This window comes from Mastacembelus armatus, chromosome 21 (genome assembly GCF_900324485.2).
Source record: "Mastacembelus armatus chromosome 21, fMasArm1.2, whole genome shotgun sequence".
In the NCBI taxonomy this organism is placed as follows: Eukaryota; Metazoa; Chordata; class Actinopteri; order Synbranchiformes; family Mastacembelidae; genus Mastacembelus; species Mastacembelus armatus.
This window is the reverse complement of record NC_046653.1, coordinates 24,201,158-24,223,539: the sequence shown is the minus strand read 5'-3', so window position 1 is coordinate 24,223,539 and position 22,382 is coordinate 24,201,158. Positions and strand designations below refer to the sequence as shown.

General features: G+C 45.2%; 1 protein-coding gene across 1 annotated transcript; it reads left to right on the top strand.

Moving 5' to 3' along the window:
- Positions 1-10,109: 10,109 nt before the first annotated feature.
- On the top strand, positions 10,110-22,013 carry ccdc80 (coiled-coil domain containing 80). The gene is made up of 10 exons (XM_026295583.1): positions 10,110-10,797; positions 10,974-11,171; positions 11,629-12,110; positions 12,492-12,818; positions 13,615-13,771; positions 16,114-16,250; positions 17,256-17,407; positions 18,366-18,469; positions 20,391-20,474; positions 21,098-22,013. The coding sequence occupies exons 1-10, from the start codon at positions 10,110-10,112 to the stop codon at positions 21,418-21,420; spliced, it is 2,652 nt and encodes an 883-aa protein (XP_026151368.1). The 3' UTR covers positions 21,421-22,013.
- The last annotated feature ends 369 nt before the right edge of the window (positions 22,014-22,382 follow it).

The following is a 22,382-nucleotide window of genomic DNA, read 5'->3' as shown; positions in this document are numbered from 1 at the left end:
CAATCTGTCACTTCACAACACACAGTCCCGTTACTGAACGGCCCCCATGGCTCTCATTTGCCAAAACAGCTGTGGAGCTGGAGCTTCACCAAGAGTCGAGTCAGATGCAGATGTCCCTGGAAACAGACCCGGTGCTGAGTGGACAACTGCACTTTTTTGACACTTTATTGGAGCTGATTTAAAAGCTGTTTGATTTTTGAGCCTCGATTGTGGCGGAACACATTTTCTAAATAAGTCATCCAGACATTGATTAGGTTAATTTGTCTAAATGTACCCTGATTTTCATGATTTTGTAGTCCACCATCCACATGTGGTGAATTTTGGCCATTACTGAAAACCCAAAGAAATATGAGCTCACAGACATTCACTGTCCAAAGTTACAGTCGGTCTGTCATATGACAAAGAGCTGCAGCAACAAATATGATTTTCATCCAGAATCACAGATTGTGTTGCCTGGTCTTTGGGTTGTGATTCCTAGTTTTTCTTCTGTGCTTCTCACTTTTTCATGCATTTCTCAATTTTTTTTATCAGAATCAGAATCAGAATCAGAATGAGCTTTATTGCCAAGTGAGTGTGCACACACACACACACACAAGGAATTTGTTTTGGTACAGGGGGGGGGGTACTCCAGTGCAAACAGACATAAATACAAATGCTACAAAGGGTCAAACAGTAAACATAAATGCTACAGAAATGCTACAAAAAACTAAAAGACTAAGAGAAAAATGCACAGATAACCTGAGAAACAGGATGAAAGGGGAACTAATTGCTGTGCAAAGAGCAAGAAGGTGCAAGTGTCATAGTGCAGGTGGTGGAAGGGAATGGTGGAGAGCTACGAGTTTAAGAGTTGGATGGCCTGAGGGAAGAAGCTTCCTTTGTGCCGGGCTGTCTTGATGTTTGGAGCTCTGAAGCGCCGGCCAGACGGTAAGAGCTGGAAGAGGTGGTGACTCGGGTGGGTGGCATCCAGAGTGATTTTCCGAGCTCTTTTTCTCACTCTGGAGGTGAACAGGACTTGGAGGGTGGGTAGGGTAACACCGATGATCTTCTCAGCGGTCCGGACTGTCCTCTGAAGTCTTCGGATGTCTGATTTAGAGGCAGAACTAAACCAGACAGTGATGGAGGAGCACAGGACCGACTCGATGACCGCTGAGTAGAACTGGGTCAGCAGCGTCTGTGGAAGGTTGAACTTCTTCAGCTGGCGCAGGAAGTACAACCTCTGCTGGGCCTTCTTCGTGATGGAGTCGATGTGGAAGTTCCACTTCAGGTCCTGAGAGATGGTGGTGCCCAGGAACCTGAATGACTCCACTAGTGCCACAGTGCTGTTCATAATGGTGAGAGGGGGGTGGGTGGGGGCATTTCTCCTGAAGTCCACAACCATCTCCACTGTTTTGAGCGTGTTTAGCTCCAAGTTGTTGTGACACTTGCACTCTGCTTTTTCTTTGTGCTTTTTTTATGTAATACACTAATTGCGTAAGAGCTCTCTGGTCACTTTCCAGGATTTCTGGCAGGAGAGGACTAATAGTTGATCCAACCAATAGTATAGCAACAGAACCACACCACACTGAACCCGCCTGAACCCTAGGACAGTTGTACACTTATTTTAACCACTAAGCTCAGGCAGCTATAACTTCTGGTTACAACCTGGGACTAAGAATAAGTTTCTGCTATTGAATAACTTTAAAATCAGTGGGAGGTGGATTTCAGGGACTTTGTCTCAAAGAGAAAAAGGAGTAAATGATGATGTGTAACATTATAACAGTGTAAATGATGATGAACACAAAGACATGTACTCTACCTCTATTCATTCGTTAGTGTACCTTATACAGCAAACTCCCCTTTATGGTCTGGAAACACTTGTTCAGGCTTTAAGAGAGAGTGTTAATCTGATAATTTGCTGTTGTGGTTAAAGCAAAAAGATTGAAATTTACTCATTGCTGCTTGAGGGGAGAAAAACATGGTCACCTTGAGGTTCTAGCACGTTCCTGCCTGTGTCCTAAATATTACAAAGCTTTTTAACATGACCACCTTCTCTGTGGCTTGAATATCTAGAGTTGACTGCTCACTTATTTTGTCCATGTGCATGTGTGTTCAGACGTTTTTACGAGTGCGTCTGCAGGTCTGTGTGCGTTAGCGCGGCATTAGCCAGTTTCTGTGTGTCTGTGAGTCTGCTCTTCACCCTGGTATTAGGGGTCTATTCAGCCTACTCCACACAGCAGAGATGTTTTGGTGTCCAGTCAGAGCCGTTAGCTGCAGGGGCAGTTGGCACTGGGAGACGCTGGCTGGGGTGAGTGGAGACGCTGCAGGACACCAGCCTTGCTTAGTCAGACAGCAAACATTCTCATCGCTAATCCTCCCCAGTGTAAACCCGACCACCACATTTGTGCAGGCCTCAGGATACCGCACCAGACATGATGTTAAAACCTCCTTGTATTTCCTCAGATAAGTTCATGTGCTCTAATATCTAACTGCACATTTAACAGCTGAAAACAGACCTGGAGTGGATTTAGATTGTTTTTCAGCAGTGGAAAAGTCACAAAGTAATGTTTCATGCTCAGACCAGATGTGTTGGCTCACTGTGAGTGGGAGCCTGCACCTTACAAATGGTACACCCCTAGCATGAATAGGCTCGTTAGGTGGACTGTGTAAATGGGGGCGAGTCTTTAGACCCACTACATAAATAAATATCATGTACATAACACTTTTACCCAGTGAACAGTGCACCTGTCCCAGAGAATTTACCTTGTTGTGTTTGCATGCTCAGATCTATATGCTGTGTATATAGACAGGACACAAATGAGGTAATTACTCTGCAGGATAAGGCTGGTACAGGTACAGTGGTCTGTAGGCCTGGATCCTTAGCTGAAGGGGCACTTTGAGTTATTTGTACCAGTAGCTGTTCATAAAGGGAATGTTATTCTAAAGCCTGACCGTGGAATGCACTGTTCAAACACTACAGACCTGCCCACACGGTCTACTAAGTCCCCTTCACATGCAGAGTGAAATCATCAGAGTGGCACCAGACAGTCATATCCTTCCTCCTCCGTGTTTGCTCTCATGTTACCTCCCTGGTCAGTACAGTAGATGACCAAACCACAGACGTGTGGGAAGGTGTGGCCATACAGACTCATGCACTGTAACAGACAGGTTTATTAGCACAGTCTGCTGCACCCTCCAATCCCTGAAAGTCTCCACATGACGGAGGCTTGTGGCGTCACAGCAGCCGTCTTAGCAGCACTCAGGACTTTTGAATTTTAGTTTATTTTGATCGAACATTTACACTCTCATGGAGACATTTTGGAAAATTACAGAGCTTCCTGCTTTAACTTAGACCTGCCATTCAGCTTATCAATGCAGATGTCAGAGTATTTCCGTTGTATGCTTTCTGTATTTCTGTTTCTACCTCATTACAATTCAGGGGGAAGTGCTGTGTACGTCTACCTGGACAAGACAGATCATTGTCCTGCATATGCTGCCCTGCATTGCACAGATTTAAACTTAAAAACATACAATGAGCTTGTAGCTCCTTAGAAAACATGACAGTAAGTTACTCTTTGTTTATGGATCCAGGGAAAATGTAAGTTATTGAGAACATACGGTCACAATTTTCTGCCAGAGCTGGAACAGTTTATTGCAGGTGAGAGATTTCATGTCTGTGCTACTCTCACTGGTTTTTAAGGAAACAGATGCAGATGCAGAGAAGGGATGTCTTCTTATGTTGTCATGAATACTCCATATATAAGATATATTGCAGATATAGTATTATTAATAATATTTGAATAAAATAAGTGATTCAAACCTGTTTATATGATGAGCTGTGCAGCCATGCACTAATGTGAATCAGGTATTTTAGGGTCGTAAGTGACAGCGTTCTGTGAGGCCTGAAAACTTTGGAAATCTAACAGAGACAAACAAGATTAGACAGCATGGTAATTTATCTAAACAATGAGGAAATATTAAATCAGGTTTAAGGAGAGGGACATTTCCGTCTAAACAATGCAAAGACCCCTACAAGCTTTGAGGCCTAACACATTTACAGGCTTATTAAAGATACTTATCAAGCATGATCAAGCTTAAAATCCAAGAAAAGCATCCGCTGTCCAGCCTGGATGTGATTGTCGTCTCTGGCTCTCTCTACCCTGCAGTGCAGCTAGATTTCATTATCACCCTCATCTGTGCTCCATTATATATCTGTTTCCTTCCTCAAGGCATGGGATTTCTATTTTGATGTGCGTTTGGATTGCGAGTGAATGTGTGTATGCATGTATGTGTGGCTTGTATTCAAGGTTAATAGTCCCTGCGCTCTCCCAACATGGACGTCTGCAAGTCATTATCCAATCTGTGCTGCAGTGTAGCTAAAACCAAGTGAGTCCAGAAAGTCTCCAGAGCCCTTCACTCTTTACTTGTGTTGCAGATTTAATTTTCAAATTGAAAAAATTAAAACCTTGAATCGAAACCCAGTAAGCTATAAAGATGAGGTGGAAATACGTTTGACAGCCTGACCTGACTGGGCGCAGTTTACAATGACACACACCTGTGTATATCATTTCTTCTCACAACCAGGGGATAAAACCATTTCTAAAGTGTTCCCATGAGTGCGGTGGCCTCGGTCAGTGAAGAATACAAGAAGTCTGGAACCATCAGGACTCTTTCTACAGTTAGTGGACACAGTTTTCTTTGTGCACTCCCAGGGTCTCTGCACTTTTAGCAACAACAGTTCCCATGGAAGTGGTTTGTGCCTTCAGTGCATTGCACCTACACCCAAGGAAAACCAGCAGCATTTAGTTTCCCATCTTCTTTCAAAACTAACTGCAGGAATGTGCTTTGTCCTGTTGAATTTTGGGATGTGGATTATTGCAATTGGTTCTGCTGAAGTGACCACAGCTCCACCCACATCACACACTGCTTAACTAAATTACAGTAGATCTCCATCTGCTGTGAGTTTGTCTTTCTCTCTGCTTTCTCAGAGTTTTTCAGAGGATATGTTCTGCTGTACTGGACTTAATGACCACTTTTAGGTAGTTGGGTTTTACTTGGATATTTCACGACATTGGGATGCACCAGGCACAATGCATCCTTTAAGGAACCAGTCATATGGTATTACTCACTTATTTTCATTTTGACCACATAAAGGACTGAGTTGCGTTAAATTGCCATCTGTGGAGCCGTGAACTATTCCTTTAACTGGGGGATCTTTAATCACCTGTTGCCTCTGTGCTGTCATTGATTTACATCTTCACCAAGCCACTGCCTTCCCTGCAGCAGTTATATTATATATGTACACACTACATATACATCTCCTTTTCATGTCTGGAGTCAAGTGTTAAAACCTCTTCTTAAATTGTTAACCTATGTTGTAAGCGGAAATTAGATGAACAGAAATGGAAAAAGTAGGACTCTTAAGGCCCATGTGTTAGGGTCATTATCAGGGAAGGCATGGTCTGTGCAGCACCATGTGGGGACTGACTCACAGTCTGTCCTCTGTGATGTGTCATGCTGTGAAAGGCTCATATTGACATGATGAATGGCCTCTGCCTCACGGTGCTGCAGCCAGGGGAAATCCAGTCACAGCCAGGAGGTTATCGGTCCAAGCCTGGTTTACACAGTCCTCCAAATAAAGGCCCGTCAGTGCGTTAACACACTTAGAGCAAACTGTACTGAACAATCTATTCACATGTGTCAATGAGCAGGCTGTCTGCCATGGTGGCTGACTGAACTAAAGGCTTTAGTGTTGAAGATCGTGTCCATGAGAATGAGTCTGATTCATTGTTCTCTGAATCATTCTCTGGGAGAACAGTGGCCCATCAATAAAACGCTCAGATTCTCTATCACTTCTTCCTAAAGTCATTTTAAGATAAGATCAACTTTACTCATCCCCTGAGGGAATTTCAGGAATTTCTTTTGCACGTTGGACAACATTGGTTTTTTAAAACCAAATAATGACTTTATCCTTTTTAAAAATGGCATCAGAGGCAAAGTCGGGCATGTGAAGGTTTGTGTGTTTGCTGTTCGTTCCCAGAAAATGATGATTATTTAACAAGCTAAAATCATATATGCAAACTGGTGGTGCTGCTTCAGCTCATTTCTTTTTTTAGAATAATTGCAAAATATCAGTAATAAATCAGCCCTGAGCTGTGCTGTTACATTTTGACCTTCGAGATATTTCTCCTGGCTTCATCTACAGTACATCATGCTTTTATAAAGGGGAATATAATGAAGTGGTCCTTTACCCTCTGCTGGGTTTTCATTTTTCACTGTTTGTTCAAGGTGTGCACTGCAGGAGTGGATGGAGTCTCTGGTCTCAGCAAAAACACTGGTGGTTGGACTTAAGGTCCCACACCCAGCAGCCAACAGCACACACACACACATAGGTCCACGTGCATGTACGCACTCACGCCTCCACAGCTGCTCTGTGCTTTCACATGTGAAGTAAAAAGAAAAACAGCAGCACACAGTAAAACAGGCGACACAGCCCTGGAGAGACCGATGCAGAGAACGTGGAAAATAAAGGGGGTGTTACGAAGCGACAACAGATCAGGAATATGAGTTAGAATGAAAAACCTGCTCTGCTCTGCTGAGCTGCAGTGAATTATGACATACGAGAATCATTAGGTTATTTCAGTCGTCTCTAAGCGCTGCCCTTATATGTACAGGTCGTCACTTTCAAGTGCTTCCAGGCTGAAAACTTTGTGGGTGGATGTGGTTAGGGAGGCTGCTGCTGAGGCATGCTGGGAGACCTGGGGAAGACAGCAATTAAAGGCTGTTTCTTTTGCTCTGCAATTAGCATTTGATGATTTTCTCATGTAGAGTATTTTTGATCTGCCACGTGTTCTTTCTACACACCTGACAGGAGAATCTCATCTGTGTCTGAATATCTGTTACTCTGTAACACCAAGTATTTGTGACTGTGTTGTTGATGCTGCTGTCTCATCTGCCAGGTCTCACCTGTAAATGAAGAGTGGAACCTCACCTGGGTGGATTATGAGGAAGAGGATGCACATGGGTTCGTCTGTGTGCACCTACAATATGGGTCACGTACACGTGTTTCCCTCTCAATGACCTGCCAGGGGCTGTAAAACAATGAGAGTTCACAGGTCAAGGTGCAAGGTCAGAGGTCATTGTGTTTATGAACGCAGCCATCCAATGCTCATGCTGTGTCAGCAAAACTTCACTAGAGTCAGGATGTCGGTGCGCGGCGGGACGCGTCTCACATTTCCACCAGGCCGGGCTCCGGTTGAGGATCAGCTGATGTGCAGGTTTTTCTGGGCTGAGACCTCAAACAGGCGGAAACCAATCGTTCTATCAGTATGTCAGGTTGATGACAAGTAGATATTCTGGGATGAAAGATTTAGCCACTTCCACTGTACCCTGGCTTTCTTAAAATGAAGGATCTAACAGGCTGCTACTGTTTTATGGGTCATATGAGGATTTTCTGGACCTTTTTGAGCTTTAAATCTCAGGAAGAACTCAAGATGTCAGTGAACTTTGAGACATTTTACACTCACCCAGAAAGCTTTGAACGAAACATGTGAGACACAGATGCTACCAACTTTGTGTGGGGTGTCAGGATCTGTGAAGAGTGGGATTTTAACAGGACAAGGATGGTGCAGGAAAACTGTAAACTAAAACTTAGTTTCCTCACGTTTTCCTGAAGACTCAGCCCTGGGCTGTGACTATTGTTCAGCGCTCTGTACCAGCAGCACACAGCTGAAAGAGGCCTGGAGTTAAATAAATAAACGGTAATTTAACAAGGAAATAACACAACATATGTGCTGATGAATGTCAGGAACTGTAAACTTAACTAAGAGACATTAAATCGTTTTTGCACTTTGTTTCTTTTCCAAGATCTTTATGAAGCTGTTTTTTGTTTTGTTTTTTTTTCTATTCTCAGTTGCTTTGAATTTTTACCAGCTGTTTCCACCGTCTCCTCTGTGTTGTGGCTCCAGCATCCACCAAACGTTCTGTTTTCCACTCTGCCCAGTTTGACCAGCACCACAGCTACCAAACTGTGGGACCCGTCGAGTCGAAGAAGTCATGTTGTCAACTTCAGAAGATTCAGCTCTTACCATTTGTCAGATCAGCTGGTTGATGGACGTCGAGGTCAGTGGCTCAGTGGCTCAGTGGCTGTTGCACGTCACGTGAACCGTGTGTGTTTCACTGCATCTTAAGCCTCTGGCCTGTGAATGTGCTGTCCTCCTGCACCCTGTGTGTTTACTGGTTTGTGTGAATGTCAGACAGGCCTCTAATAAAGAACCATCCGGGTGGAAGTAAAATACACGTTTCAGCTGGCAGCCCTGGGAATGATTTGCACTGCGGCTCGGCCCGAGTCAACGGCCCGTGTCATAGACAGAGGACTGCAGTGATTTTGCAAACTAAGTGTAATTACAGAGTAAATGGTCGAGATTTCTTTGGAGTTTGTACATTCAGAACAGGATGCGTGCGGCAGGCGGTAATGCTGACAGCACCACAAGGTTCCAGCGAGAGACTGGGTCCATGTGGCATCAGGAGGAGCAGGCGATGCCGTCATCATCCACAAACATTTCCTTTTCGCCGGAGAGTCATAAATATCCAGCTGACTTTGTTTGGGTCAAGTGATTAGTTGTTTTGGTGAAATATGTTTGGTTTGAAGTGGAGACGTCTTAATTATTTTAGCATTGTTTTTTGGCATCGCTCTGCCTGAGGCAGGTCAGGAATGTCAATGACTCCCAGCTGCTCCTGATCCAGGGCTGTGTATCACCACTGACACTAATTTAACTGCACTGTGGGAGAAAACCAAGAGAAAACAGGAAAAGACAAATGTAGTGTTGCATCACATAATATATTTAGTCCAGGCCAGGATAAGTGGAATTTATTCCGTCGTGAGCAGCTGTACATTTTGCTGAGGCTGCAGCAGATCCTGCAGTGTTTGGCCTTTGCAGTGAGAGTGGATGTGGTTCAGACCCAGTAGTTTACTTTACTCAGGCCGTCATTACAAGTCAAACTGGGAACTTTGTTAGAGGAAATGGAAAGAGTCAGATCTGAGCTAAAAAAGTAAAGACAGTCGTTGCAATTATGTTATTTTGGCAACAAACATATAAAGTTTTGCTGTTTCTCAGAGTTAATCCTTCGCCTGCACAGTCTGCTTCTCTTTCTGCACCACTGACACAGCCCTCTGGAGGTAGGAAAATCTGGCCCCCTTGGAGAATCTCATGGGTGGATGTGGTCTGGGGGCGTTCCTCTGCTGGAACTTGACACTGAGTCTGATTATGGTCATTTCTCTTCCCGGTGATCTGTCCAGCAGGGAGGCAAAGTGTTTTAGCTTTCATACGTGTTAGTGAGGTTTTCAACATGCTCTACTACAGGGCGACCTAAACGCAGCGCAGTGCGGGGATACAGGGTGTGCTCCAGAGGCATTTCTGGTGAAAAGAGGGGTTATAGGCTGAACTGGCAACCGGCCGTCCCGGGGTAGGTCCTGACAGTACCTCGCCAAGAGTCCGGAGGCTGCGGTTCGTCTGGGCATTTCTGTGAAAGCCTCCAAAGCCCAGTTTTGCCAAGAAGAGCTTGAGAAAAAGCGCGTCCGCGTTTTCCTGTGTGCAAGTTTTTAGAGAGCTCCTTCCTGTGCCCACAAAACCTCCTCAGTCCGCTGGAAACAAACAACGCCCGAGGATTAATCGGACAAATGAGAAGTTACCAGAGTGAAAACGTTTCAGCTTGAGCGTGTTTCCCAAAACTTTTCACGGAATGACTTGATGGATTCTGTCCCGGCTCGCAGGAACTACTTGGATGTTTTGGATGTTTGTGGAACAGAGATGATCTATGCTCCGGATCTGGGATTATACTTGACTACGGAAGCTCTGCTGAGATGAAGGTGTGGATGTGAGTGTTTACGCACTGCAGACTCTTCTCTTCTTCGACGTGTCTGTCAGATAAAGAGATAAAGTGGGTTTTCTCAGCAGGAGGAATGTTCTAAGAGAAGGACTGGGAGTTTATTATGTGCTGACCCTACACGTCTGGAATTAACTGGTTAACAGCTTCAAATGCGCTAAGGACGCGCCAGGATCACGGGTCCGCCGCTGGATCTTTATTCTACCCTCAGTGAGAGCTCAGTACATTTGACCTACTATCTCGTCAGAATGAGGGCGTTTGTCCTCAGTGTCGGTCTGATATGTCTGCTGACCTGGACAGGCGACGCTGACAAACAGACTCATCTAAAGCGGGCACCGCTGCGCCGACGCGCAGAACTGAGAAGTGCCCACCTGAGCGCGGCGGACAAGGGGCGCGTCGACGGACATAGGACCCCCAGGGTCAGTTCACGAAACTGGGCGCGCTACCTCAGGAAAGCGGAAGATGTACAGGCTGATGAGGGTGTTCCAGTTTCCGCCAGGACGCGGACCGTGCAGGGCAACAGAGCAGTCCAGGGTCTGGTATCAAGGAGAGGGGTGGCCGGACAGATCGGCTTGCCCGGTCAGCCGGACACGCAACAAAATGAAGGCGCTCCAGGAGCGAGAGCCAGAGTCACCCGGATGCCCAGCAGTGCCGGGTCGCCGAATCTGTTGGGCAGCTTTGCAGGGAAGAACCGCGTCCTGGTGATCTCGGCGCCTCATGATTCAGACGGATACTACCGGCTGATGATGTCCCTCCTGAAACCAGATGTGTACTGCGAGCTCGCCGAGCGACACGTCCACCAGATTGTCATGTTTCATCAGGAGGGAGAGATGGGGGGCAAGGTGAGGAGGATCACCACGGAGGGGAAGGTGATGGAGGAGCCGCTGGACACCGCGCTCATCCCCAGACTCATGAGCTTCCTCAAACTGGAGAAAGGTAAGGCAGGGCTTTGGTGCTGCAGGGTGGGATGGCACTTTCTGGCACTTAGAGCAGGTTTGAGTTGGTTTTATTTCAGCCTACACTAAGTTAGACAACATCATGTGTGAATGTTTTGGACACACACCTCACACTTGGCTCATCTGGGTAAAATCATGACATGTGGTGACCTGCAGGTAAGTTTGGGATGGTGCTGCTGAAGAAGACCCTGCAGGTTCAGGAGAGGTACCCCTACCCTGTGAGGCTGGAGGCCATGTACGAGGTGATCGACCAGTCGCCCATGAGGAAGCTGGAGAAGCTTCGGCAGAAAGGCTTTGTTCAGAAGTGTAAAGGAGCAGGTGTGGAGGGCCAAGTGGAGCAGGGCACGCTCACAGGTGAGCTGTGGATTTTATATATCGCTGCTTTCGATTTAAAGTATCAGTTGACACAAAAATATATTTTGTGTAGCATCGAAACATGCAGATAGTTTGGGTTTTATTTAACCAGGTTGAGACTTCCTGTACTGCAGATATTTTATATGTGACTGGGAACATTTTAACTGTGTGTCTGATTCTTGGATAAAAGATGCAAAACTAATTTCAGTGCAGTAGCTGACGGTTTGCAGCGTGAACATGTTTACAAAGCAAATATCCTGAAGGATGAGCAGATGAAACCAGAATGATTGGTATGTCTGGTTGCCTAGCAAAGTGGGAAAATGTGCTTTTTGTGATTTGGGTGAACTGACACATTAACGTCACATTTTGAGGCTTTTCAAACAGCAGGAAAATGTTTGTTTGGTTTTTTTACACAAAATATGATTTAATGGAAACTTTGTGTTTGTTTGTGGACCAGTCGACACACCTGCAGAAAGAAAACCAATGAAGAAGATCCCAAGAAAACTCACAACAACCACAGCTGCTACAACCACCACAACTACACGTCCGACCACAACTACACCCACCACCACCACCACCACCACAACTACACGACCGACCACAACCACCACCACAACTACAACCACCACTACCACCAGAGCAACAACAACCACAACCAAAGCTACCACCACCACCACCACAAGGAGACCCACCACTACCACCACCCAGAGACCAACCAGAGCCCAGACCACAGCCGTGTGGTTCCCGGTCCCCAGAACCACCGCTGATCCTTTCTACGGCAGCCGCAAAGAGAGGGAGCGGTACCCGGCTAAAACCACCCCAGCCGGAGATAACCGCACAGACAAGGTCAGCAGAGACCCACACAGCCGCAAGCTGGTGCCTGCCACACACAAACCCTCCAAGACCAAACCCACCAAGAAGAAGATCGGAGGAGAGAAGGTGACTTGGTGACAGATTTTCTAAACACTTGTGTTGCATTGCCGTCTTTTTATTATTTATTATTTTAATACAAAGAAATGTATTTTTTGTTGTTTTTATCTATTGCACATGGGAATTAAACTCCAGTGGAGTTGAGAGTGGAGACTATTTTGGCATGGGTAACTTACATTGAACTAACTCTGATCATAACTACTGGGGCCTCACTTTTTTATCTTTCCCAGAAAAGATTTATGAGACTCCAGGTTGTGAAACTCAAAACGTAGCAGAACTGAGCAGACCTGGGTAAAGGATAAAGCATTGTCATGTTGTTTTTATCTGTAATAGAAAGGGAAATGTTGTAAAATGTTAATGACAATTACTCCTGTTGTTTGTTGTTTGCAGGTGTTGACTAACGAGTACGAAGACAAGTATGTGCTCAGCAGGCCGACAGTGAGTGATCCTGAGGAGACAGAAACCTTCACCAACGCCAGTCCCACAAAGAAGGTCAAGGGCAAGCATGACAAGAAGAAGAAGAAGAACGACAAGGCTGGGAGGAGAGGAGGAAAAGCAGGGAAGGAGGGGAAGATCGGAGGAAAGAAAAATGGAAAGAAGCTGCCGAAGTACCCTGAGAAAGAAGACTACCCAAAGCCCACTAAGAAGCCAACAGCCCCTCCGAAAGGATCCCTGGCCTCATTCCTGGACTACTTTGAGAACAGGAGGCGGCTGCTGGTGAGAGCATGACATAACACTCAGCTCATAAAAGGCTCGCTTACTCTCTTCGCTGGCAAACCTCCTCTTTGTCCTCAGCCAGGCGAAATATACAGTAGCATTATTAAACTACACAGGCAGAACACTCACATTTGACGTTTGAGGTTGTACTGCTTATATCCTTCCTTGCACAGAAGTAGAAGAGGAGTTTGACACAACACTTATGTCTGTGAGTTCAGTATGGGTCTATACACAGCAGCCAGTTGGCCTGGCTTAGCATAAAAACTGTAAACAGGGGGAAATGTGCAGTGTGTAAAGCTTATTAATCAACACTTGCAGTAAGTGACCTGTACAGTCAGGTTTAACATTATTAACCTAACTGTGTTTTCACAGCAAGAGACACTAAGCTGAGAGGTCAACTAGCTACTTACGGCAGTGAAATGTCATAAACACTAAGACAAAGCTAGTTTGTCTTCAGCTCTAGTTTGGAGTAACATGTTCCCCGTGTTTATTTCCTCTAGGATCAGAGTGTGATATTAATAATAATAATATTAGAGTGACAGTGCAGTGGCATATTGCAGGAATAGGTATACACTATGTGGAGCAGCTATCCAGTGGCCCCCTGACAGGCTGCACAGCTGTGTGCTAACAGACCGTGTGTCTGTGTTTTGCAGCCAGCTTAGATTCTTATCGCAGCAGCGCTGAGAGCAGGATGGGAAAATATGCCCCATCCTCCACCACCTGCAGCTTAATGCAAACACCAGCTCTGCAGCACACTGTGCATGTGTGTTTTTCACTCTCACCTCTCTGCCCTCAGCTCATTACGTCCCCCAGCGAGGAGAACAGTATGTATGTTCAGCAGAGGGACGAGTACCTGGAGTCTGTGTGTGAAATGGCCATCAGGAAAGTCTCCATTATCACCATCTTCGGCTCCCTGACCAACTCCACTATGAAAATTGACCACTACCAGCTGGGTGAGTATTGTTTGGAGTCAGATCCTCCAGAGCAACATGCCCAACCCATGTTCCTCGAAGACCGCTGTCACCATCTCAGATGCAGGTGGAAGCTGGGGAAGACAAAATGAATTGGTGTCTTCCGGTTTCTGATTGGCTGACCACACCTGATCCATGTAATCAGCAGTGGGTAGGGCAGGGATAGTGGCCCTGAGGACTGGAGTTAGACAGCCCCGGTCTAGATGCTGGGGAGACGTGAGGTAGAGCAGTTTTAACTTGTGTCATCGTGATAAGAGAAGGCTCAAGATGCGTTTGTGTGTAACAGACTGCCACTTCCCTCAGACCTCAGTGTTAATCCTTCCAACTCTTCCATCTGGTTGGGCAAATGCCGGGCTGTCTGTGGGCCTGGCAGTTGCTGAGTCAGATGCCGTCTTTGAATAATTGTTTATGAAAGTCCAAAGTCTCAGGGGGTGTTTTCACATTTTAATTTTGCAATGAAGAGGAGGCTTTTGTGAAAACTTAATTTTATTCTGCTCTACTCCATCTGCCTACATATTGTAAACTAGAGACTGAAAAAGCATCAGCTTGTCTTGCAGCAGCTGACCACTCATAAAATGGCCACTCTGTGAGTGTTAGGATAGAGACACTGCACAGGTCTCCATGTCCCTCAACATTAATGCATTTTTGTCCTGTGTTTAATGTCCAGTGATCCTATTGGAGCTTTTATTGCTACACGTACTTGGCAAATAAGTTGAAGTATTTGCAGATACTTTTATTAATATCCAGGTAGAAGTCAGGAGCTGCTACATTTGACAGATGTGAAATTGGCTGCGTTTAACTTCTAGTTTTTCTTTTTTCCCCCCACATTCCTGTCCAGTGTGCTGCTGTCCTGTATGGAAATAAACACTGATCTTCTTTCAATCTGAAATACCTGTTTAACTTCAGTAAATCAATAGAAGCAGTTGGAACTGACCACATAAATACGTTAGATGTTATTGCACTCTACATTTTCACTATATGCTGCCACTATTGTTATATCATGGAAAATTACATTGTATGAAAGTTCACAATAGGCCACGTCTGCTGTTTGTCCTGGTTTTACCCTCCTTGCGTGATGTCAAAGTAGTGATCTCTGCTCCAACATGCAGAATATACACTGACCCTGCCAAAGCCACAGTGTTGTGTCCTTCTCTGTGCAGGTGACACAGAAAAAGTGCTGGCGTTTGATTCCCGCCCTGTGTGTCTTTATTGTGCATGTGATCCTGTGATGTTTCCTCTCTCAGTAGCTGCACTTTGATATTATTTTATATTGAAGTGTCTGGTATTTCCCTGTAAGATGTGAGATGAACTCAGCAGCTGTTAAAGTACAGGGTCTGTGTCATATGTACCAGGGGAGGAGGGGAAACATACCTTCCTTGTGCATCATCCTAGCCAAGGGGGGTGTGTAAACTGGAGACAGTTAATTCGTCACACCCACACATATATGGTCCGTGAACTATTGCAGCTTTTGAAAATCCTCCTTTTGTTAAACTGCTTCCAGCTGCTTTTATGAGATGTGCCGTGTCACTCGTGCTTGGCAGCCCCTCCTACTTCAGAGGCTTCGGTTGCTGTGTGTTAACGTCGGGCCCGCTTTGTAAAACTTTGAGTCGGTCACGTGACAATGAGGTTTTATCCAGAAGGGATGCTGGAAAAAGTGCAGATGTGACATCACCCACCCCCACCCATGGCAGGACTCGGTGACACTTTTGTTCCACTTACCGGCCAGAGGGTCAGTGTTGGTTTCACAGCTGCCCCTCCCTCAGTTATACGTGACTTCGTGGTGTTTGAGTTGGTCGGTCCACAGCACCTCTTCTGTGTGGAACATATTTAAGTGTTTGTTGTGTGTCTCTGTGTCTCCTGTCTCCACCGTGGACTGGGGTTTTCCTGATTTCATTGCCCATGCACATTACACAGCACAGAGTGGGTGAAACAGCCACCAGAAACACTGTTCTGTGTGTGTGTGTGTGTGTGTGTGTGTGTGTGTGGTGCACATATGCATGGAGGGAGTGGTGATTAAAGGATTTTGCTTTGGCCTGTATAAACTGCAGCTACAGTAAATTTCTAAGGCATCTGAGTCTGCCAGGTCTGAGTGAATAAAGGCTTTTCTTTGTGGAGTTTGTCCCTGCTTCACTCAGTGCAGAGTCTACTTCACTGTCTTGTCAAACACGTGACTTGTTTCAGGCTGGAATGAAAAGCTCACTTTGCTCCTCATGTTTGAGAGCTGAATACTCAAGAGTACCAGATCAAAAAAGAAATAAGTAGTAGTAGTACACAAAGTACTTTATTATTTGCAGTACCTGACCCGTGAATCTTCCTTTCTCCAGAGAACGACAAACCTATGAAGGGTCTTCGACAGGAGGACCTGGTAAACCAGGATCTGATCACAGAGCTGAGGAAGGATTTCAGCATGATATACGATGACTTCTACATGGTCCTGACAGACACCGACATGAGAGTTAAGGTAGGGACTCCCTTTCTGTCCCTGAAATCCTCAGACACAGGCTGGATCCTCTGAACAGTTTCCCAGAGCTTGTGAAAGTGGACAGGCTCTGGGAAATTGTGTTGATGTTTCTTGTCATATATAGTGAACATGAATAAAATCCCCCAATGAATCATATTTGAACTCCTCATATTTGAAATCTCATAATTAAAAATAATTATGCCACAGTAGAAAAAAGCACAAAAATAGGTATGTTCCCATCTTTATGAGCATGTCTGAGCCAAAGAGGCTGTGGCCTATTTTTAATCAAACGCACCCTCCAAGTTAAAATACTTGCTCTGTTCCATGTTGTGCTGCCTAATCCTGCTAAATTCGCAGCTTTCTGCTCTGTTCATGGGTGGGTCATTTGGTCTTAACCCTGTGTTTACAAACCCACCGCCCATCTGCTCAGCACTTTCAGCGCCTCCTCCGTTTTGAAGGTGGACCGGCCTGTCCTCATACCGCGGGCAGCCTGCCTTGACTAAAACACTGTTTTAATTCACATAACATGACATTTTCACAGCACCTGTGCTTGTGTGTGTTAGTGTGTGTGTGTGCCAGTGTAAATCGACAGGCTGTTTTTGGGCAGATTCATCAAAGAGGCCAGTGTTCACGTCTCTGCTGACAGAGGCAGGAACGGCTGGGAAAGTGTGAGAGGGTGTGAGACAGCGAGGCGAGAGGTGTGAAAGAGGAGGCTGTGGGAGCATGTGGGCGTGTTAGATATTCATCCTTCGCTTTTCCTAAATTAAATAGGACACTGTGTTACGTTTAAACAATGTGCCGTGTCCTCTTTCCCAGACGAAGAAAGCTTGGGATGTGATAAAGATCAGACCACATCTACAAACACGTTCAGCACTTTCATTCATCATCGTTTTAACCCTGGAACTCATGTCCTCTGAGATTTTCTCCTTCTCTGGTTTCAGACCAGCATTTGGGAGGTGATGATTGCATCTTGTTTTGTTTTTTTTGTTTTTTTTTTTTTGTCAGCAATCCTATGAGGTTCCCATCGCCATGAAGGCCGTTTTTGATTACATCGACACCTTCTCCTCCCGCATCCAAGAGATGGAACAGCAGAAGAGAGATGGGGTCACCTGTAAGAAAGAGGACAAGCCCAGATCACTGGAGAACTTCCTGTCTAGGTAAGGTTGAAAATATGTGGGCACATTAAAACATGACAGCCCTGGGTATGAATATGTTGCTCTGCCACTGCTTAAAACATAATTTTACCATTAAATGTTTGTTTTGGTAGCATTAGCCACCTAGCATGGTCATGATTGGACCTTTGTATTTTAAAAACTTGATTTGAATTTGGGAGGAATTGGAGCTTTCTGTAACATTAGTGTTCTTCTGGACTGACACATTTACTCATTAGTCAGCTAACGCTAGCTTTGCATTGGGGGCTGTCTTTTGTACAGTTTATCCCAACCAGGCATCTGTAGTTTGCATCGTAGCTGGATGGGATGGGAGGGGCAAAGAACGGGAAGGAGGGGCCTATGGTTAGAGTTTGTTTAGAGGCTCATTAGACCCTCTAGGGACTAGAAAGACATTCAGTACTGTAGTTTTTAATATGCAAAAACAACAGTGTGCATAAATCTTTTTTCATCACTATTTGCTTTAATAAAACTGTTCGACTGAAAAGTATCTCGTTGACTTGCAGACTCTGCCTGAATCCAGTGTTCAGAGCTGTTGTTTGCTCCCAACAGGCTGTTTCTGCTTCCATCAAACGTCTGTTGCTTTGCTCAATAATCAGCTGAACAACAATTTATAGCTTTGGCATTTTGCAGCTGCCTGTTTGTGTGTGTTCCATGGATAATAAAACGAACAGAGACTCCTACCGTTCCTCATGGCTGAATCACATATTTTCCTGAGATGTCCAAACTAGACAGGCTGTCTTTTGTTACCATGGAGACCTGAATTCCTGCTCCACATCTCAGGTCTGAGATCTGACAGGTTTTTGACCATAATTCAGGGTTGTCACCCTCTGCCAGTAATAGTATGTGAATATGTTAGTGTACAAACCCCTTGTCTTAGTGCAGAGCTTTCACTGCTGCACCAAAGTGCCACTTAAACCCAGGCTAAAATTTACGATGATTGTAGGTTCCGCTGGAGACGTCGCCTGTTCATCATCTCCGCCCCCAGCGATGAGGAGTGGGCCTATCAACAGCAGCTCTACACCCTGAACAGCCAGGCCTGCAACCTGGGTGAGTCACCTGCTGTCAGTCAGCAGTGCAGAAACTTTACAACTTACCTGAGACTGGGGAATTACGTCATTTTGGGTCAAGTTACCAAAATAACGTAAAATACGTATTTTTTTTTAAAGGTGCATTAACTAGACTGATAAATCCAGTGAAGATCAAATAGGACGTGGCGACTCGGCTTCTAAATTGAAATTATTGCTTTAATTTAAATGATTAATATGGCAAATTAGTTTCTAAACAGTTGTACACTCAGTGTTTGAGCTCTGGGTTTGGTCTCCACCACCTCCTGAGGGAAGTCTCTGGCTCTTTAGCTGCTAAATGCTCCACTATGTTCTGGCCCAGCTGGTCTCTGACTGTGTCTCTCTGGTGTTTGCTGCTGAGGAGGAGCTGCAGCAAAAAAAACTCTACTTCCTGGGAATAACCTACCTGAAAAAGCAAATATAAATCTATAACCTGCTGAAAATGTCTTAAATTATTATTTCAGTATACCTGTTTCACCTGTAGATGCATATTTTGAGTGACTGAGTCCAGTCCACCATCTGATTTTTTTTTTTTTTTCTTTTCTTTTCTGTGCGTGATATTTTATGGTGACCCTAACTTTACCCAGTGTGCTGTCACTTCCTGCCAAAATATACTTTAACCAGACGGCCTGTGAACCTGTACGCCATGTGAAGAAGTTGATTACATGGAATGTTTTTGTTTACTGCAACCCTCCAGATATTATTAGCATCTGTGTGTGCACAGAGGGATTCCAGATGACAGAACTGGCAAAGGTATGTTCTGTTCATTCTGGACCTCAAAAGCTCTTTTCCTCCCCTAACAACAGTCCTCTCAGGCTGCCTGTTAGTCAACTTTTCCACAGTTACTCGAATTTTCTACTATTTATCTCGAAAAGAGACTTTTATCTAAACTTTGCAAATCTCAACAGCCTGACATGTCTGACAGGTTTACGTCTGATACGTGTAAACTTTAATTGGCTCACGTTGAACTTCACCTCCCAGTAAAACTAAATAAATGCTGTCATCAAGGGTTTCTCGTCCACTTAAGCCTCAGGTTCCAGTCTTGTTTATAGAAATGAAGATTTCTGACATTTGTCCGTGGCTCTTTCCCTGTCAGCCCATATTCAGCTGCTCAATCCTCTGAATAAGAGTTAGTGAGCTAAATGCTAACAGCAGCATTTGATAGCAGCAATTAGTAGATAATGACTGTGCTTTGTTGCACCTGTAATCATGGGAGTACACCTGTGCATCACTGTGGTAAGGTGAGAGGCTAAACCACTTTCTTCATGCATCTGCAGATTTGTGACACCTGCCTTTAATATACTATGCTTTAGATTGTGCCTCACATTTTTTCAGGTGCATTAAACTAGAAAGAGACAGGTATAGGTATATTCCCAACCTGGCAACCCATGAAGTTAATGGCTTTGCTGGATCTCTAACTATGATCTGAGTGTGTCTGTGCACACATGTGGCAGAGAGGACGGGGAGCTTGCTTTGCTTATCAGCAGACCCAGACCTGGGTCGGTGAGGACGTTTCCCCCTGATGTGTTGGTGTTGGCTGGGTTGGCAGCCAGGGCTGCTCCCTCCCTCCCTGCCTGCCCAGACAAAGGCCCGTCCTGCTGACTGTGCTGAAGGCCTGAGAGGTTCGATCCTAGTATTCAACTCTTGGCTCACACCAAGTGAAGCCAGCATTCTCCTGTGTTTGATGTGGGCTTTCTTGCTTCAGAGGAAACAGCTTTTTGGCAGGACTTCCCAGACCACCACAGTCTCCTCCTTTTACCTAGAAACCAGTGCTCAGGACAGTTCCAGTAACAAAGAACCACAGTGAAACCAGCTTGTTGGTCAGCAACTAACAGACCTTTACTGCTATCTGTCAAACATGTGTGTGTCTGTCTCATGTGGTTGCTGTTCCCATAATAACACAGGTCTGAGGCACATCGCCATCCTCAAGTTGGTCGGTGCTGAGCTGTCGGACATGGGCGGAGTCTTGGATCTCTATCCAATCAATGGTAAGACCTCTCTGATATGAAATAATGAATAGGACTGTGGTTCAAGCTGCTAAGAGCATGCCCACAGACTGACACACCAAGTCAAAACCTTTACCCCAGATCTGGTATGCAACACCAGAATCCCAGTCATTCCAGAAATCCCCTGGACCTCCAGCGTTTCTGTATCCTCATCCTGTTCTTCTCATCAGTTACCACCATATGGTAAAGACAAAATCTGTGCTCCATTTACTAGTCCTCCATGTTCCCAGAGGAACCTCAAAGGTCTGTTATTAATAGGGACAGTCTCCATTCGGGCGCACAGCCGCATAACCATGTGTGCTGCCGCTGTGATTAGAGACCAACATCATTTCTTTAATTTCATATGACCTGCAAAGATGTTGCTCAAGAGAACTCTTTATCAAACAAGGCGTTAGCTCGTCTGGGGGAAAAAGAAATGAGAGACAGACCTTGTGCAAGACTGTAGAAGCTGGAGCCAGTGGGTGAGGTTTGCACTTTTGGCTTCTGAGCTCAGCATGTGGATGGGCAGTAAATGCCAAACTAGTCTGCAAAGGAAAACATGGCTGTAAAAGTACAACTTGTGCCTTAAATATTTCAACTTTCCCCTGACCGTCTGCTCCATCCAGGGAGTGCTACCGTGGAGCGTGAGGGGCTGTCGGCCACCCTGGTGAAGGACATGAGGAACTACTTCCAGATCAGCCCGGAGTACTTCTCCATGCTGCTGGTCGGGAAGGACGGCAACGTCAAATCCTGGTACCCGTCACCCATGTGGTCCATGGCGACCATCTACGACCTGGTCGACTCCATGCAGCTCCGCAGACAGGAGATGGCCATCCAGCAGTCACTGGGCATGCGCTGCCCCGAGGACGAGTACGGTGGCTACGGCTACCATCAACACGGATACGAACACGGTTACCAGGACGGTTATCACCAGGGTTACGGTTACTAACTGGTGTGTGCTAGCCAAGGATGCGCAACCTAAACGCCCCCCGTGCAGCTGGTGGAGCTGCTTTTGAACCATAACCTTTTTAATCATTCTGTCCCACCAGGTAGTTACATAGATGGAGTGAGGACGGTGAATGTTTCGTAGCACTTAGTGGAGGCCTGTCCAGTATATAGCATCGTTTGCTGCAAGTGACGGGGTAATTCAGAGGCTTTGACCAGAGCTGGTTAGTCAGTACATGTGTAGCTGAGCCTGGAGGTTCAGGGACCTGTTGAATACGTTACCCTTTGTTTTTACATTTCTGATTTCAAACAACTCATTTTGCACGTTATAACACAATTTGTCGCTTTCACCCGAGTCCCAGATCACATTTACACATTCATGTTATCAGCACAGACCTTTATTTTGTAGATAACGGGCTAAAATAAGACATGTATGTATTTATTAGACATCTGTTGCATTTGAGGTGCAGTTATCGAGTATTTTATAAAAACAAAACAGTCAAATTACTTCTCTTTTGTAAAGTTTCTGATGCTCAATCTTAATATTTATACTCTATTGTCCTATATGACTAATAAACGTTTGTGTACTACCAGTAATAGCCTGCACACAGTGGATCAGTACCCACAGAAAAAGCCTGTGCAAACATCATTTGTGCTACATCTCCTCCTAGTGGCCTAATGATGATATTCCTTTTTTAATGAAGTCAGTCTTTTTATGTATTTAAAAATGTCTCCTAATTCAGGGTAGGGATAAATATTAGAAAATATAAGGATGATATAACCTTGCTAAATGCTAAACCATGCTAAATTCAGATTAAATGTGTACAGTTATGCACAGGACAGCTACAGTTCTTCAGCTGATTCAGGGTATTAATGTTTTAATGTGTCCCTCAACATGAAGCTGGTGAGGAGGTGGTGTCACCCTGTCACCTCACAGGAGAAGGTTTGAAACATGGTTGACCCACG